This window comes from Drosophila innubila (genome assembly GCF_004354385.1).
Source record: "Drosophila innubila isolate TH190305 chromosome 3L unlocalized genomic scaffold, UK_Dinn_1.0 0_D_3L, whole genome shotgun sequence".
Lineage (NCBI taxonomy): Eukaryota > Metazoa > Arthropoda > Insecta > Diptera > Drosophilidae > Drosophila > Drosophila innubila.
Window position 1 is genome coordinate 382264 of NW_022995376.1, and position 19546 is coordinate 401809.

General features: G+C 34.7%; 2 protein-coding genes and 1 long non-coding RNA gene across 5 annotated transcripts in view; 1 reads left to right on the forward strand and 2 right to left on the reverse strand.

Moving 5' to 3' along the window:
• The window catches only part of LOC117788200 (protein alan shepard), a 72350-nt gene that overhangs the window by 15862 nt on the left and 36942 nt on the right, over positions 1–19546 (forward strand). Inside the window, exon 3 of one of the 3 annotated variants that reach the window (XM_034626891.1) lies at positions 13803–14138. In XM_034626891.1, the coding sequence (XP_034482782.1) occupies positions 13803–14138 (336 nt within the window). Of the gene's footprint in view, positions 1–13802; positions 14139–19546 lie in introns of those variants that run through there. The other 2 variants (XM_034626888.1, XM_034626886.1) reach the window with 2 other exon arrangements.
• On the reverse strand, positions 4975–7013 carry LOC117788201. Its single transcript, XM_034626898.1, has 2 exons — positions 6859–7013; positions 4975–6768 (listed from the first exon to the last, which is right to left on the reverse strand). Exons 1-2 carry the CDS (start codon positions 6939–6941, stop codon positions 5031–5033), a joined length of 1821 nt encoding a protein of 606 aa, XP_034482789.1. The 5' UTR covers positions 6942–7013; the 3' UTR covers positions 4975–5030.
• On the reverse strand, positions 18040–18860 carry LOC117788202. Its single transcript, XR_004617742.1, has 2 exons — positions 18768–18860; positions 18040–18550 (listed from the first exon to the last, which is right to left on the reverse strand). It is a non-coding gene; the product is annotated as an uncharacterized LOC117788202 (long non-coding RNA).

Consider the following 19546-nt stretch of genomic DNA (forward strand, 5'->3'; position numbering starts at 1 on the left):
ATTTTGTTATTTTCTGTTTATAAAAATTCATTTATTTAAGAAAAGTGCGATTTGAATGAAACTTGTTTAGAATATTAGAAACGTATTGAAGCTAAGTGGGTAAGCTTGATCGAGATGTACATTTTTATGGTTTTAGTCAGCATTTCTTAAATTTGCCATTAATATATACTCTCCATCACATTGGTCAATCGTGACAATCGAGAAACAATATTTAATTAAATATATATAAACTCTGCTTATATTTATAAAATAAAAACTTTAATATATATATGAGGCGTATAATAAAAGCCGCAGAAACTTTCTGTGCTTCTTGGTCTCTGGCAACGTGCACAGACTACAAAGAGACAGCAGAGAGGACATAAAAGTGGTTCTATTTGAGAGGACAAATGTAACTAGCAACGAGACTGCTAACGACAAAATGAAATGGCAACTAGCCGGGTAAGAAGAGCGCAACTTTTGCATACAAATACATACATACATGCATACATAAATACATATGTATCGTACATAGACTCTACGCGAACCGGCAAAATAAATTCGCAACGAGCCGGGGCAATAGGAGCGCATCTTGAATGGCAAAAGCAAGTCGTAGATAGATAGGCAGTGACGTGTGCTTTGTCTAGCCAGACGGTGAGCAAACCTGCTATCGAGTTGTGCATTCCCAGAGAGAGCGCTCAAACAATAACAGTAAAAAGCTGGCAATGAGCTTCAAGTCTCTCATGTAACGCCCGCAGTCTATTGAGAGAGGCGAGATGATTGCGACGACGCACAGTGAGGCCAGTTTTAATTTTTTCTTGCAAAAATCATTTGTGAAATCATATTGGGGCAGTGATGATATTTTTTAAATTAAAAAAGCGTTAATTAGAAAAATTTATAAGCTTTGATAAAATCTCTCATACAATAAAAATATTTTCTTTTTATAATTTACTAGTAGAAATATCATAAATTATATGCACTTTTAAAATCTTACTTATACATTTTTTGTAACCTTTCTTAGTTGCAAAAGGCTGTTTCAAGCCCAATTCTTACTTAAAACTCCTATTGGATTCTTAATCTTAAACAAATTTTCTATATACATATGTATATTATTTTTAACAAATTATACATTTTCGATTATTTCTTCATTAAAACATATGAGTCAACTTGGAGAGGCTGTTCCACCAAAAATTCTTACCATCTTTACAAAGTTTTCACGGATTCTTTATCATTATAGAATTTTGTATCGAGCTCTTTTGTCAAGATAATAATATTTTCCAAGCACTTCGACCTGCGTCCCCAGTGTGCGACAACTGCGAATGCGAATGCGACTGCGACTCCGACGCCAGACACTGACTCTCGATAACTTCAGCTTCGTTTCAGTTCAGTTCAGTTCAGCTGAGTTTCAGTTTCAGGCAATAGCACTCGTTCGTTCGGCTATTAGTTGAAGTTCGTTGGTCGTGTCGACGAGACGAACCCAGTAAGGCACCATCTAAACAAAATACTTGACGGTCTCGCAATTTTATTCGTTTATATCTTTTTGTCGCTTGCAATTTTCTCGAACAACAACAGCCAGAGTCGCGATTAAGTGAGAGAGAGAGAGAGAGAGAGACCTTATAAATAATAATTAACAAAATTACCAAAATATTTTGTTGTTTTGTTGCACAACTTTTGCAACTTTAACTTAAAGCATAGACAGGTTTCACAACAACAACAATAGCAACAACCAATTGGTAACTACAACAACAATTGAGCAGCCGGCAATGTTTGGCAGCAGACAATACCGCACTACAGTGTCTGCCGGTTGTATGCGTCAGCGCCAACAAATTTATCGATTTTTCCAGGCATTCGCTCATCTTTGTTGTCGCTGCTGCTGCTGCTGCTTTTAGCTGTTATTGCTTCTTGCTTTTCTCCTTTTACTTATTACTTTACACAAATACTTTTAATATTTTTACTGTTGCATTCGTAAAAACAACATAAGATAACACAATATTGTTTAAGAATTAAAAAACTTAAGTTCAAGAATTATAAAACTTTTGGTGTAAAAAAAAGAAGTTCTTGTGTATTGTGTTGTGTTTGAGGTCGTCTGACAGCCTTGCCAGTTATTTTGTCAAAAAATATTTGCATTACTCCCAGCAAGGCTTGGAGAACTGTCCGCGTTAATAACAAAGGTGAAGGAAGGACTCTTCACATTTAAGGTAAATATTTAGTTGTTAATCTGAAAGTAAAGCCAATTGGCAACGCCCGTCGCGACACAAGAAAACTCATCCTATAAACCGTAGCCATACTATTAAATATCTCTCCGCAAATTTGCTCTCTTCTGTCGATGTGGTGACGTAGACATGGACTCCTCAGGAAGTTTTGCTAATTTTGTGCGGAAGCTTATTGCTAGCTTCATAATTCGTCTGTCACGTTGCCCTCATTATACCCTGTAACCAGAAATTAATCAGTAGAGTACGTAACATGAATTTTACGAAATAGGGAAACACGGACTTAATTCATAAACCTTTAACCGGTATTAACCTATTGAAAGTCTTGCTGAACAACATTTTTGTATTAAAGCGAAACCGAACAGCCGGAATGATATAGTCCATAATAACCGATTAGTAACCGATTTATGTTGGTTGGTTTCGGTTCAATAAAGAATTAATTTAAATTACACCTTAACGCGTAACAATAGATTTTCAATTTTATTTTTAATTTCAATTTAAATATTGATATAAGTTCAATTGATTGATCAGGTTGATCTAAATATTATTTTTAAATCAAAGAAGATTTGAGATTTTTTTTAAGATTTGTACTACTTATTTGTTCGTCTAGGTATTTTTTAGAGGGTGTTTCTTAGTCGCAGCTGTTTATTTTCTAGCAGACAACTCCCCACGCCCTGTTGTCGCTTGTGTGGGAGTAAAAATCAGTTGTCTAAAATTAGATTTTGCTTTCGTAATCCCATTGAAAATTTCGTTAACTGCGCTTATTATGCTGTTAATTTAATGTTTGTTGAAATTTTAATGAATATATCAACGTTTGACGTCATGAAATGTAGTTCACTGATTAGCCCGAAGCAGTTCCAAATAGGCTCACTCGCACCATTCGCACCAGTTAATTAAAATAAATTAAATGCCGAATTTTCCAGCTTCTACCTGACTATCTTAAGTTTACAGAATAAATCCCTGCCAAATAAGTATACAACTTAAATAATTTTTTTACGCTTTCCTTATTTTATTTTATTGCAGTTTCCTGCCGTTTTTGGTGGAAACAGTGTAACGATTTGCAATTTGTTTGTTTCTTTAAATAACTTGGCTGCTTATCTTGTTTATCGAGCTTCAATAATATCTGTCTTTCATTAAAAATGGATAAAAAGAATACTTAAATTTTCTGTGTATTCTTAATCAGCATTATTGCCATTACAACTACTTCTGCTTTTTGTTAGTTTATGTATACAACTTGGGGCTTAAGGCTTGTGTTAGAGCTTTCTCGACTCAAGGTTCTTTTTTGATTTCAGTTGCATGTTCTTCACTACAAAAAGTTCACTTTGTTTGTAATTCTATAGTATTTAAAAAAATTAAAGTCTATAACTAGAAAAGTCACAAACCGCAATCAATGAGACTTTTTTTATAATGCACACCAACATTCCTACATACTATGTATACACACTTACCAAGGCTATAATTTTTGCATTAGGTTTATAATATTAACAGTCAAATCAAGTTCGATTGCTTTTAAGAAGCGTCAACTTTTCTCTTATCTTAATGTTCAGCGATACCTTGGCCAAGTTTTTCTTTCTTGCGCATTTCTTAGGCTTTTACGGCTTACGCATTCTAAAAACGTCTTAAGCTACAAAATTGGCCCACGACTAATTTGTTTGCTATGCCTACTGCATGCTTAGCATGTAAAAAAAATAATTGAATGTTCTGTGAAGAATTCCACTGTGCAAGTAGAAAAGGCGGGTTCAAGTTATTCTGAAGAAAAAATATATTTTTTCCAAACTTCGAACTTGTAGACTTTGTCAAAACTCAACTGATTTTCAATTAATGTTTTCGAACATATTTTTTTTGATCAACTCCTGGTGCCCTAATTAGAGTTTTTATTTATTTTTGTTAAAAAATCATGTCAGATTGGACCAATTTTTGGACTTGTAAAGTGGCTAGGTTAAAGGTACAAACAACTTCAAACTTTCATAACTTAATAAAAACTTAACCGATTTACAAGCTGAATGTAATTGGCCTATAAAGGCATTTTCAAGATTTTACTTTTCTGTAAAAAATCGTTTTGAAGTTTTAACTTACTTCACTACTAACTATAACTCATGAATAGCTAACGTGGGTGGTAGGCTACTACTCGGGAGAGTTACTTCAGGACTTATGGGGGGCTTTGGCCAGTAATTAATCACTTAACACACGACGTTCGGGTTTCCAGTCATTAATTTGTCATATCTATGTTGTTCGAACATTGCACCAGCTACCTATACAAAATATTGCCCATGCATTTAATCCTTTTTGGTTGAACTATTTTAGTCCCTTTATTTGTAGCAGGTGCAGTGTCCAATGTCCAATGTGTTTTTAGGTAGTATTGGTAATCTGTTGACATTTGATGCTGTAACCAGGTGAATACATAGATTCGCCCGGATCCGCAATATACAATATAAAATAAACCAATACTCATAAAAATTGCAATATATTGTTGGTGGGAGTGACAAAAATACTACAAAACTTTTAAGCTTTTTAAATAAGGAAACAGTTTAAAATTTTTTTTACGTTAGAGTAATTTTAATGGTTAAATGTTTCATGCGGGTAGGAATGTGCATTATTAAAATTGCATGGCACTGGAATTTTTATTGACTTTTAAGAACATTAATAAAATATTCGTGTTATTGTTTTTTGGCTGAAACTTCACGCAGGTCAAGGTTATATCCCGACTACCAGATACCCGTTGCTTAATACAGATACATATTCATTTTAACGGGTATTCAAATTAAAAATAAATAAATTACATTAACGATATTTTAACAAATGAAATTTATTGATCCAAACATGACAAGCAAATATTTGATTTGTTTAATCCTCGTCCGCATCATCATCTTCGCCACCTTCACCAGGACCTGCTTCGCCGCCTTCTTCCTCCTCGACCATTTCTTCGGATGAGCTGACCTCCTCGATCGGCTCAATTTCGGAAGCCAAGTCTTCCTCATAGTCACTGATCACGCCCAGTTCCTCAAGACATTTGTCATAGCTTTCATCAAAGCGTATGTTTTCATTAAGCGAAGCAACTTCGATGTCCTGATCAGGTGGTAGTAGCATTGGCGCTGTACCAGGTGGACATTCCGTGATATTGCGTATACGCAACGTGTGTATATGAAATATTGCTGAGCGATTCGATTCAAGCAATATCTGATGAAATACGCTAAGAAGCCGATCCATATTGCCAAACATGCGAACTGATGCACTTTTGGGATCCTCGCCCTCCTCAAGAATGCGGCCAACAATGTTATGGCGATAGGGATCCATTAAATAAATGAATTCACCCTTTTTCCAAAGCGAATACATTTGATTGTTGATCTGAAAGATGACATAATCGTTTTCGGACAACGCCTTTTCAAGCATTAAATGAAAGTCATTATATTTGTACATGGGTACACACTTCCACCATCCCTCGTAGACATTCGGTGTGAGCATTACCTCGGCTACAAATTGTCCCAAACGAATTTGCCGCGGAAATGTATCCAAATCCATTGGCTGATTAATATCCGTGCATGGTTCCCAGCAATTCTTGCACATGTTAACACCGTAGCAAATAACTTTGTCGTAGGTTTTCGCATCCCAAGTGGCCGGATGATCGATTTTGGAAGCCAATGCTGTGGCGACAGCGACCGGTAAAGCGCTGCGATTACGGAGCGCATCCTTTGGATTGAGCGTCAAATGCAGATTGGACTTGAGATACGCATAGTCGGAGGCAATTACATCAAATTCACTCATACGTGGTCCGAAATCGCGTTCCTGACTGCGTCCATTTGCACCCGGCGTTACCAATCTAACAACTAAAATATCACGCAGCGTAAATGGATCCGTCTTTTCGAGATTACTCTCCTCCTTGATCAAATGGATGACATTATCCAGGGATCGCATGGCTAGCAGTACTGGGAAGCCACCATCATTATTGATTTTTAACGTATCCTTATCGCGTCCGTTTAAATCGAGTACCATCCAAACGCCGGCATCTTTCCATATTAGCAAATACCAATTGGGGGTCCAAAATACCGCTGTCTTATGCCTTCTAAAGTAGGCATTCATAATTCGACGCAAACGTCCGATTATATTCTGAATTCCATACAGTTCAAAGGGTGCATCCAATTCCATGGCAAATTCAATGTCTTTTATCTTAAAGTGTCGCGTTACAGCCTGTTCATTATCATCATATACCTCTGGATATACGTTCGCATTGGGAAACTCCATGGCTTCTGAATCGCTGTACAAGATTTGTCCCTCGGCGACAATCTGATCGATCAATTCAGGATTCCATTCGGTGCGCCTTGTAAAATAGGTAGTTGCGAATGCCTTTAAATTGCTTGCAAATCGAACTGATTCGATATTTGGCGTGCCCGTCTTTGTTGCCACAGTGCCAGTCACAATACCAAGTGGGAAGCCCAAGGATTTGTCAATATAGGATCGACCATTACTCTCACATTCCTTGGGATCAAAGGGTCGTATATAGGGATCATCATGGACGCCATAGACTCTGCAACTTTCATGAGAGCACGGACTATGGTTATCGTATTCAACCAGTTTTGGCTGGTTGCTAAAATTACAAAATTAAAAAAAAATAATGTTAAATGTTAGTTTATTTTTTAACTGAAGAAACTATATGTAAGATCAATAGTCTGCTCACCCAGAATTGCTTGGTGATTTGGTTGGTGAGGATAAACCTGTGCAGCAGGCACATCCTGCCCTTTGACGCCTCTTACTTGCCATTTTATAAAGTCACTGAACAATTTTATGTTACTTTTCAATAATATTAACACAAAAATTTCTAACACGCTTAACAGCTTGTACGGCAACTAAATGTGTATAATTTTTTATTTAAATTGTAAAGACGTAGCACACTACGCACAAAAAGATATTTAGACGTTAGCTATACAAATCGAATGCAGGGTATTTTTGAAATAATTAATTTTGTTGATCTTAAAGATCTTGAAGATAGTAACAAAGAAAATAGAGGGACGCTTTATTTCATACTATTGATTCGATATCCATTATATTGTCATGTTGAAAAGACTTGGTTTATTTTTTAATGCACATTGTTAACATATTTTTCAATCTAGTTATTTTTGTAATGTGAAAGCAATTGTCAAGTTGTGTTTATTGATTTTATATTAAAAAACTTCTTTACGATCGGTAATTCAAATAGAATTAATGTCCTTATATTTTGCGATATTAATTGCGATGTTAGACGATGAAATGGTATGATAGAAAATAATCAAATCAGTGACTGATTCCGCCTTTTATATATACTTGCACAAACAATTCTGCATATTATTAAGGAATACAGGGTAAAAAAAGCCACATAAGTAGTATTTGTGGTTATTTCCCAAATTGAGCTGAATCACAAAAAGAATTTATCGCATGCGGATGGCAAACTTATGATAATTTGTATATATGAGAAGAGTGTGCACAGTCAATATCTTTGAGAATGAGCACAAAACACACAACATACAGACAATAGTTAAATGTAATTGAAAAGATCATCAAGTGCCGTTGTGACAAGTCGTTGTCGTTGTTGTTGTTATGGGTTTGCTACCAATTCAGTTTTAGCTGTGCACAAAAGTATGCAAAAGAATTTTATGTTGCTGTGTTTTTTTGTTTTTTTTTTTTGTTTTGGTTTTTTTCCTTTTATTGAAAACGAAACGAAAATCTGCGTATACGCAACGTGACGTTGATGCCTGAAAATTCTGCTTAGTTAAGCTGCTTTGCAACTACCAGTGGAGAGATTTTGGATGCCTCCCAGTACTTCTCCATTTACGAGCTAGCACTTTATTGTCCTTTTGTTTTTGGCTTCCATCCACGTAATTGGCTTAGTCTGTAAGGGATGGATGGAATCGGGGGATAGGAAGATAGAGGGATGGCGGGGATATCACAAATGCAGACCACCATTGCTCTTAACAATTTATTTGTTTGTGCATGGTTTTTACTTCGTGTCATCCAATCAGTTGCGCCACGAGTACTTCAATCAAACGTGGAGATTAATTCCCCGAACAGCCATCAAAGTCATTTCCACTTCATTTTGTTTTTATACCCCTCATGTATATGAGGCATCTAAAACCTTACAAGTTTATATATAATCTTGATCAGCTTTAAATTTTAATACGACCCTTACTATCAACATGGAACATGGCTATGATTTTTGAAAAATAATAAAATTTTCTAAATGAACAAAATTCAAATGCAGAATGAATTAAGAGGCCAAATCATGATCAAAATGACATTCCACTTGAAAATCGGTTTAGTTTTGACAAAGTTATGACGGATTGAAGTTGGTCAGACGTTGGATCTAGTAACTTTACAAGTCAAAATTTTTGTTCAATTTGACATGATTTTTTACAGAAAAATGAAACGTCCCAGAATCAAGTTTAAAGTGTTGTTTTATACCAATTATGATATAAGGAGTTGATTAAAAGTGAAAATTTGAGATTTAAAATTTTGAATTTTCCAAATTTCAAAGGGGGTACCCTTACCATCAAAATCGAATTCTGTCAAAAAATAACTTTTTTTTAAAAGTTAATAAAATTCAAATGCAGAATGAATTTAGAGGCCAAATCATGATCATAATGACATTCCGCTTGAAAATCGGTTCAGTTTTGATGAAGTTATGAGAGTTGGAAATTGGTCAGACGTACGTATCTGTCTGCTTGTTTCTGTTTTCATTTTGTAGCATTGTGCTGCGTTTATTACATGTAGGTTTGACACAAGCGAAGTGAGTCGGGACTACCTGGTTTATGTAGTATGGTGTAGCAATAGCCGAGTAATCCATGCGGACATTAATGTCAATGTGTAGCGTAGCGGCATCGGCATGTCACATGAGGAACGAAACATTCCCAGCAATGCAAATCCACACCCTCTCAGCACACCATCAGCACAGCATCAACATCAACTCAAGCGAATATCATGCTTGTACCTTGAATATTCGTAGTATACTCGTGAGTGTGAGCAGCCGCAGCTCGGAAATTCCTGAGAAGGTGTAAGTGGCCTAAGGATGTTTCACGTTGCTGCAGCTGTCGTCCTGTTTTGGCAGGACATGTACAACACCGTCGTTTTGCCTGACAACTTAATGGCATTGGCATTTTCTTATTTTTCCTTAAACAATTCTCCAACTGCAAATTGAAAATCAGTTAAATGAAAAGGAAGCTTCAGTTGCCTTTAATAAACGCTGTCAATTCTCGTGTTTGGAGTGAATGAGTGTGGTCAGGGCGTTTCTGGTATTGACAGCCACAGCACACGCTTTGAAAACTTTCAACTTATTGTCATAAATCATTTGGCGTCAAGCACGCTGAACGCGTTGGTTGCCCACACTCACATCCACATTCACATCCACATCCACATCCCAAGTGAAACGACTTTTGTCAGGCAATCGATGCTATGATGCGATGTGGGTGGCAGCTGTTAAGTTACATGCAGAAATGTCAAAGTTGACGCAACTTGTCATGTTCGGCTTTCTCACTTCCCACTTGGCGTAAAAATTGCTGCTTTCTTCTTGGCAAGACGTTTGGCAGGACCTACACTGAAATACAATTCCGCGATAGAGAAAAAAAAAATACAATCTAATGCACAATTTTTTTTTTGGCACTCAGCAAATTATTAAATTTTGAATTCTGTTAAATTTTTTTTAGTTTGAGATTTTTTTTATTTTAGGATAATTTTCTCACTACTAGTCTTAGACTTTTTAACGTTGAGCCGTTGCCATTTTATGCTCAGAGTGTCCAAATTTCACAATAATATCCTAAATGACTACTTAAAACATGAAATAAAATACTGCCTAAAATTAAGAATATAATGAACTGTTTTACAATGTACTTCAAATAAATTACATAAAAAAAAAGCTTTATTAAATCCTAAAGTATTTAAATATAAATCAGTATCTTTCCATGCCCTATTTTCTCTCAAAAAACCAAACGCATTTCTAGTTGACCTGAAAACCACAACAAAGAAGAGTAGCATTCATTTGTGTATGACAAAGTAACAAAATGCTGAAAATTCGTCTTAAACAGAATAAAAAAGACTAGATATCAGGTCTGTGTTAAGAATGTCCTTCGTTAGTCTTAGACTAATTTGCGGCTACTCTTTTGGCTCTTTGCCTCATTATTGTAATTAACTTGACCAATTAATAGGCTCTGTTGGCAGCTGGAGGGTTCTGAAACGCCTTGTTGAGTTTATCAAATTAATACGTTGTCTAACTAAAAGAGGAATTAATAAATATAACATTATACTGCAAAGTGCTCACTCACGAAATACCATTAACTCATTGTACATGTCTCTTTCACAAAATCACTAAAATTGTTAGTCCCAATAAAATCCCCTTGGACAATTTGGTGTCTGATTTGCAAGGATTCTTAATTTTTATTAAATTATTTATTTGGGAATAAAAAATATAATAATGTATAATATAAATTTGACAATATATACTAAGCATTTATGTGATGATATAAAAAGTATTGCCTACATTTTGGCGTTAGCGATTGTTATTGAGTAAAATAAAAACTAATTAAAAGCGCAATGAAAGGAAGAGTTTTATATTTATTTATTTGCAAATATAACAATATAAATATATCATAAACTTTGTTTGCAATAAACCTATTAACATTTTGCTAAATTCTAACGTTAAGTCCAATGTTTTTACTTGCTTTTGCCTCTCATTGTTCTACCGATTTCAGTTGGTATCTTTGTAGGCCAGACCTACAACATTATTATGTATGAGGCGCTTATAAAAATTTTTTCTTTAAGAGAAGAAAATAGACCGTTTAATTCACCGTATTTAATTTAAAATAAAAAACAAAGAAAGTCTACGACAGCTTCAGTAACAGCACCAAAAAAGAATATGTTGAAAACTGAACACTCTTTACATAACTTAAAAGGCTTTAAGAAATTAATATTTAAAAACGAAAAACTCAAATTAATTTCGCGACTTTAAATACATTACTTAAATATTTATTTATTTAAGAAAAAGTTTATTTCCGCAAAAAAAAAATTAGAAAATATTTCCATTATGGTGTATAAAATTGCACAGCTGCTAAACTTAACACTCTCTTTTACGCTCTGCAGGGTATATAAAAAACATTTTGCGCTTCAAAGACAACGTTTTTGTTTTTGTTTTTGCTTTTACGCCTATATCGCTGGGCTTTTAGCCGAGCTCACTGTGACCGAGCCATTCCCGAGCATCCCTAAACTAGCACATAACCGACATTCTGCACGTTGCCGTCGGTTTTAATCATGGAAAAAGTTTTTCCTTTATTTAGTATAAACAATAAGTGGTTGAAAAGTATGAATTATACAAACACTCACACACACCCATACCCACATCCTTACAACTTGACAATGTATGTATGTATATGTGCAGAGATTTCTTAAACACAATGCAAATATTATGCATTCCACTTTTGCACTACGCTGGTTTTAAGCTTTGCATTGCCAAATGAGTCGCTTTCTACGCAAATCTTTCTTTTTTCTTTCTTTTTATAACTGGGTTACCATTAAGTTATTTAAAATTTATTTTAAGACTTGCATTGTGCCTCAAAGTCCAAGAGTCGAATGAATTAGTGTGACTTGGATAATAATTAGAACTTTCTGAGTGAGACATGAATCGAAATTGTACAAATGCCAAAGAACTTGTAATAAATAAATATTATACGGGAATAATTTCAAAACAGAAATTTTTAATTTATATGAGATTTATTTTAGATTTTTCCATTATAATTATTATGTTTATTAAGAAATCGATGCGAATAATGTTAATAGATAATTTACCGACCGAAGGAAGACTTTAATTCATAGCAAAGCAATTACCACAGCTCACGTATTCCAATATTACGGCTAAAATGACAATGGCTGCCATTGAAGAGCACTGGCTGCTCGAATCACAAAACGTTTATCTGAGCCCAAGAGTATAGGCTTGACAGCAGCGACACCTCCGCCCGTTGTTCGCCGTTTCCTCCCTATCCACCTGTCAGTCGGTAATAAATTATTATTATTAATATTTTCGCTTGATTTCAACTGGGGTCCTGTTCGCCTGCCAGACAGACAGGAAGGAAGCATGGCATAAAACGTCCTTTGCATAAAAACGGCGAACGAAAATATTTAATAGAATAGAACGAAGGCGTCAACAAAATGTTGAAAATGCGCCGAAATTACCAAAAATATGAGAGAGTGCTAACACAAGACAACTAGAATATTGTTTGTGTGTGTGCTCATCTACCACAAACTTTATAATTAATCACGTCCTCATTATTTTGCCTCTCTCTCTCTCTCTCTCTCTCTCGCTCTATCGCTCTCTTTCCGTACTGCTGTCTAGTTCCGTGCCCCAACTAGATGCTAGAGTTTGAAATTTTTTTTATTATTTTTTTTTATTTTTCGTTCAAACCGACTTTGAACGAACGATAAAATAATTACCTTTATGATTATTTTTGGCAGCCATCGTGGTGTAGGCGAAGCAGAAGCTATAGCCCTGAACAAAATGGGGGAATCAACTTTTCCATTCTCCGTTCTCTCCACAATGTACCAAACGTGTCTAATTTACCGGCTTAAATTTATTGCATTCGAGCGTTTGAGATGTTTGCCAGTTCGTTTTACGACCCCAAACTAAAGCAATTGATTCGAGTTTGAAATTGTTGGGGGATATGCCACGGTGTGATATTATTTAATAGATTAGATTGAGAATAGAAATTAAAGTAATGACGGTGATTTACTTATTTTTGATTTGATTTACTTATAAATGAAGTTTTAGTAACAGAAAGTTTTTGTTTTTTGAGATATCTTAGCCATGCTCACAGAATATGCATTTGGGGTGGTATTAAGAGTCCTGACCAGATTTGCTTCCAATCGGTTGAATATATCATAAAACCGCCATAGGAGTAATCGGTCGAAAATCAACATTTAGTGCAGAGTATTTGGGCACAGGGTATCCTTGTTTTTTCTAAATTCCGGGATATATAAGTATAATCAGTATATTGCAAATATTCAGCACGACCATATAAAATTATATTTATGGGCCACATTCCTTCTTTACCTTTTGTATTATTTACTTGTCGTTTTTTTACTAAAGCCCAACTAGCAAACTCGACAAAACCAAAATCTACAGAATTTGTTGTATGTTATGGCGGTAAGCAAAGGTTTTCAGATGCAGCCACAGCTGCTGTGCTGCGGTTTCTGTTTACGACACCTAAATCCAAACTCCAACTCATGCGTTAGCATTATTTATATAGGCACACATACACAGACAGAAAAAGCGAACAGTAAAAACAAATGCAACTTTTCAGTTTGAAGGCGTGGGTTCGAATTCCACTAGTGAGAAGAGTCAGAAACAAAATTAAATGAAGTAAAAAGTTTAACATTCAAAATAAAATAAAAATAAATAAAAAATAAAAATAGCATAAAATAAAATAAAATGAAATAAAATAAATTAAGCAATATAGTTAACAAAAATTGTTCACTTTAAGAGGAAAATAGTTAAATCAATGTGAAAATATTAAAATTTCACTTGATTTTATCAGTGTTCACAAACCATTCTATCTCACTCACACACATGTTGTTTTTTCTCTCTCTCTCTCTCTCTCTGTCTATTTAAAGGGCTCTTCCAGTGCTGCTAGCATCGCAACCGCATCGCCAACGCCACGCAGCGCATTTCCCGGCGCACCGTTGAGCGCGTCTGCCGTAACACTAAAAGGCGCCATACCACAGCGTCCACCGGCTATGACTAGTCCAGCCGCTGCTGCTGCTGCCGGCGCTGCTCTGGCAGCCGGCGCACCTTATCGCGGTGCCACCAGTTGGACACCGCAGGGTTACGCCCCGGCCGCCGCTGCTGCTGCGGTCGCCCAACAGGCCTATCGCTATACGGCTCCACTGCCTCAACCGGCATATGCCGCCTATACTCCCCACACGGCCACCACGCCAGGCGCTACCACGGTGAGTAACTGAGTATCTGACTAACTGAGTACCTGAGTAACAAAATTTCATACTTGATGTGACATACACACTTGTCGCATTTCGTAGAGAAAATAATGATTCTGTTAGAAATGTGCACGAGTTTTTAGACAAAATATAAATTCACATTTATTTTTTTAACCAAAGAATCAAACCGACACCAATAAATGTTACAGTTTTGGTTCCGGTACGTTTCGAAAAAAACTATTTTGGTAAAAGGTTCTAATTCAGTTTTCTTCTTTCGGTTCTTCCGGTACGTAATGGTACACCAAATCAATTTTGTAACATTTTAAGATTTGAAACATCTTGATCCAGAGGAATAAAATTTTTTGAACGAATTTAGTAAAATTTGAATGCAGTAAATTAAGATGCCAAACCATGTTCAAAATGACATTCCGCTTGAAAATCGGTACAGCTTTGGCAACGTTATGACAGTTCGAAGTTGCTCAAGCCTCTGACCTAGCAACTTTACAAGTCAAAGTATTTCTTAATTTTGACATGATTTTGTACAAGAAAATAAAAGGCCTCAGAATCAAGTTCAAAGTGTTGTGTTATACTAATTACGATATAAGGAGTCGATTAAAAGTAAAAACTTGAGATTTAAAATTTTGAATTTTCAAAATTTCAAAGGGGGGACCCTTACCATCTTGGAACATGGCTATGATTTTTGAAAAATAATAAAAATTTTTAAATGAACAAAATTCAAATTTAGAGTCCAAATCTTGATCAAAATGACATTCCACTTGAAAATCGGTTCAGGTTTTATGAAGTTATGACAGTTCGAACTTGATCAGACTTCGGAGTTTGTCACTTTACAAGTCAAAATTTTTATTCAATTCCTCATGATTTTTTACAAAAAAATGAAAGGTCTCAGAATCAAGTTTAAAGTGTTTTTTTATACTAATGACGATATAAGGAGTTGATTAAAAGTAAAAACTTGAGATTTAAAATTTTGAATTTTCAAAATTTCAAAGGGGGGACCCTTAGCATCGAAAACAATATCTGGTAGAATCTAGAGAAAACTATTTTTTTCAAGAATTTAATAAAATTTAAATGTAGAATAAATTAAAATGGAAAATAATGAATAAAGTGACATTCCGCTTTAAAATCGGTTCAGTTTTGATCAAGTTATGACAGTTTGAAGTTGGTGTTTGTGGATTTGGCCACTTTACAAGTCCAAATTTTTGTTCAATTTCACATGATTTTTTACAAAAATATGAAAGGTCTCAGAATCAAGTTTAAAGTGTTTTTTTATACTAATTACGATATAAGGAGTTGAATAAAAGTGAAAACTTGAGATTTAAAATTTTGAATTTTTGAAATTTCAAAGGGGGGACCCTTAGCATCGAAATCAATATCTGGTAGAATCTAAAGAAAATTATTTTTTTTCAAGAATTTAATAAAATTTAAATGTAGAATAAATTAAAATGCCAAATAATGAATAAAGTGACATTCCGCTTTAAAATCGGTTAAGTTTTGATCAAGTTATGACAGTTTGAAGTTGGCCAGACTGCGGATTTGGCCACTTTACAAGTCCAAATTTTTGTTCAATTTCACATGATTTTTTACAAAAATATGAAAGGTCTCAGAATCAAGTTTAAAGTGTTTTTTTATACTAATTACGATATAAGGAGTTGAATAAAAGTGAAAACTTGAGATTTAAAATTTTGAATTTTTGAAATTTCAAAGGGGGGACCCTTAGCATCGAAATCAATATCTGGTAGAATCTAGAGAAAATTTATTTTTTTCAAGAATTTAATAAAATTTAAATGTAGAATAAATTAAAATGGAAAATAATGAATAAAGTGACATTCCGCTTTAAAATCGGTTAAGTTTTGATCAAGTTATGACAGTTTGAAGTTGGCCAGACTGCGGATTTGGCCACTTTACAAGTCCAAATTTTTGTTCAATTTCACATGATATTTGACAAAAAAATGAAAGGTCTCAGAATCAAGTTTAAAGTGTTTTTTTATACTAATTACTAAATAAGGAGTTGATTAAAAGTAAAAACTTGAGATTTAAAATTTTGAATTTTCAAAATTTCAAAGGGGGGACCCTTACCATCAACATGGAACATGGCTATGATTTTTGAAAAATAATAAAATTTTCTAAATGAACAAAATTCAATTGCAGAATGAATTTTGGAGCCAAACCATGATCATAATGGCATTCCGATTGAAAATCGGGTCAGTTTTCTTCAAGTTATGACAGTTGGAAGCTTGTCAACTCTTTAACCTACCACAACCGTACCGGTACAAGCGTTTCGGTTTTCGGTTCTTGAAAGAGAATTAATTTCAGTTACGGTTTCAGTTCGGGTACTTTCACCACAGGCGACTGCAAAAGATATTTCTTTAAAAAACAGAAAAAAATCGATGTTGTATGTGTTATACGTACAGGTGTATTTATTTGTGTAGGAGTTTTCAAGTCTACATGTATTTCCTTAAGCATTTTATTGCATTACACAAACCCCAAACACTCAAGTTTGCAATACTTTTCACCCCCTGTCGACCAATAGCTAACTTAGATGAACACGCATGTACATTGTACATATGTATGCATGTTTTGTCGTGGTTTTGTTTATGTTCAATGCTAACGGCAACAACTAGTAATAAATGCGTCGAAAAGTGATTCAAATAAATGAGCAAATAAATAACCGTACCGTACCGGGAAGCGATTCTTTTATTTTTAGCCCTTAGCTTGCCAATCACTTTTCTCTCTCTGTTTTTTTTTTTTTTTTTTTTTGTGGTTCGTCTTGGTTTTCGTGGCTCCGGTTTTTGCACCCCTAACGTTGGCCGCAGGCGCTTTTTTCGTTTTATTTGTATTTGCTGTGTTCACCGTAGGTTGTAGGTTCGATCGTTTACCTTTCACTCATTCATTCATTCAACAATGTACTTATCAATGCCTCACCAGTTGCCAGAAATATATAAATACTCATATTCTTGTGGGCGTCGCTCGCCCCCCATTATACACCTATCGTTCCCGACCTTTGCTCGCTCACTCATTTTTCCATTATTTGTAGCACTTCGACTGCCCTGTACCGAGAGTGTAATCAGTTTGTGCACTTTATGTAATAAGTAAATTAAGGCGTAGCATACCCCATTAAGTATATATATTCTTGATCCCCATTAACAAACATTTTTCAGAGACGTGAAGAGCTAGAAGCACCAAAATTTATATGTAAACTCCTCATATTGCAAATTCTTCTTTGTCCTTGAGACTTACTCATATATTCGGAAGTCGTGAAAACTTCTCAAAAAATTATTTTATTAAGAAGATGAAAATAGTGATAAATAGGTTGGCGTTTCTGGGCGCAGGGCATCTCGTAGTCGTTCACTCTTGCTTAAAGCTTGTCTTACTTGTTTGTTAGTTTGTCGTTCATTTGGTCCGACAAAACTCTTCGTCATTAAAGCTGCATACAAATGCTTATCATAAATACAAAGTGTGGCTACTTATTACTCTATCCTATCTTGATTGGTGGAAACCTTTTTTGTTGCGTTGTATCCTTGGGTAATAGATTGTGGCATTTGATTTAACTTAGTCTTTAGTCCTTAGACAGCACTGTTTTCTTTTGTTAGCTTACAAGCCTCTGTCTTATAAGCTATATGTACCTTAATAGGAAAACTTAAATTAACTTTAATTATTGTTAGTTTTCTTTATCAATCATAAGAATCCTTCGGCTCCTGAGCAGGTATTAAGTAATCATATTATTATTTTAAATGTACAAGGTATCCAAGCACTTGTACTTTATATATTTTCACGCAGATTTTATTTTCTTGTTTTCCACCCTTTCAACTCAGACATGAACTTGAATAACCGGAGGCCACGAACCCTATGCTTGAACTTTAATATAGATTTCACAAAAAGTTCACTACGAACATCGATGTGATTCGTTAATTTTGCTTTCATATGCCAACGAAAACAAATTTTATTTTATAGAAGCACGCATTTTTTCAGACAAGCCGTACAAGAGTTATTACAAAAGTTTTTACTGCTAAAGTTACAGCATGTTGCAAGTTTTTGTTGCATTTTTCATTGTTAAATTTGGAAAGTTTGAAAAGTACAGCTGGTCAAATTGTATGGATGCCATGTTAAGCCGAATTTGGTGCTTAATACTTAAAGCGGATCTGGGACGAGTGTTAAAAATCCTTCATCCAAATGCGTAAGATTCTGGTATATTGCTATTTCCCTGAATTCCCGTTAAAAATGTTTACACTTAATTTCACTATAATTATTGCCAGCTCCATCGATAACAAATGTTATTTACTTCGAAGTAATTAAGTAGCTTATTGTTCCAGCTAAACCGTTGTCCATTGACATTTCTTATCTTCACGCTTGACTTGGTCTTCAGCCACTACTGTCCGAAAATCTTGATCTATAACGCTCCGCAGTATTATCTAAAGTAAAAAACGAATATTACACATAAAGCAATTAACATTGTTTCCCTTTCTTCTAATATTTAACAAGCTTTGTGATCTCTGCTTATTTAAATTTGAGCTTTGTTTAGATTTTTAAATCATAATAGCTTGCAGATTCGTGCTGTAATTAAACTTATAATTTGTAATAAAACTACAACATAAATTTGGCTTAAGGGGAATAACATGAAAAATTTACTTGATTCAATTGGACTGTTGGGTTTTGGCCTATTCGAATGTTTGGCATATACGTCAGTCGCTATGCAACAATCTAATTGCCAACTTAATGTTTATTGATTTATCTTAAATGTAAATTAATGCATTTATTTTATTTATTTATCTTATTATGCACAACTAAATGTAGTCGGCAAAAAAAAAAAATTACTAAGATTAAAAATTATGTTTAGAACTAAAAATTTAGAACGATTAATTAAAGACGGCAGATTGAGAAGAAAAAGCCTACTGGAGTACAGTGGTAAACGAAGGTTTGGGATCCCAGGTAATACTCCGCAAAATCTCCCTGGACTAAAACGAAATATTTGCTAGCTACACCAATTGACAATGGTCTCGAGAGCAACAAAATATATGTTTTACACTATTAGTATAGGGTTGAATTTATAAATTAAAGGCTTCAGTCTATTTAAATTTTAAAAAAAAATGCTGTTTTTTTAAACAACGAATTTTTCATACTTTTTGTACAATACTTAATTAAATTTTCACTACGAATGGGCGAACAAATTAATAATTACCGGCTTGTTAACCTCAAAATTTTGCCTTCACAAAAAAAGGCGATATGAAGTTGACAACGTTACTCGCGTTGACGTTCCTTGGCCATTCTGATAACTGCGCAGACTCCAAAGCAGCTCCCAATGTGCTGAAGAGAGAGACTTTTATGCAAACGCTCTCTTAACTCGGAGCTGAAAGAGCGACGGGTGGAGCCATTAAAAATATATATTGACTTGTAATTTAATTAACATT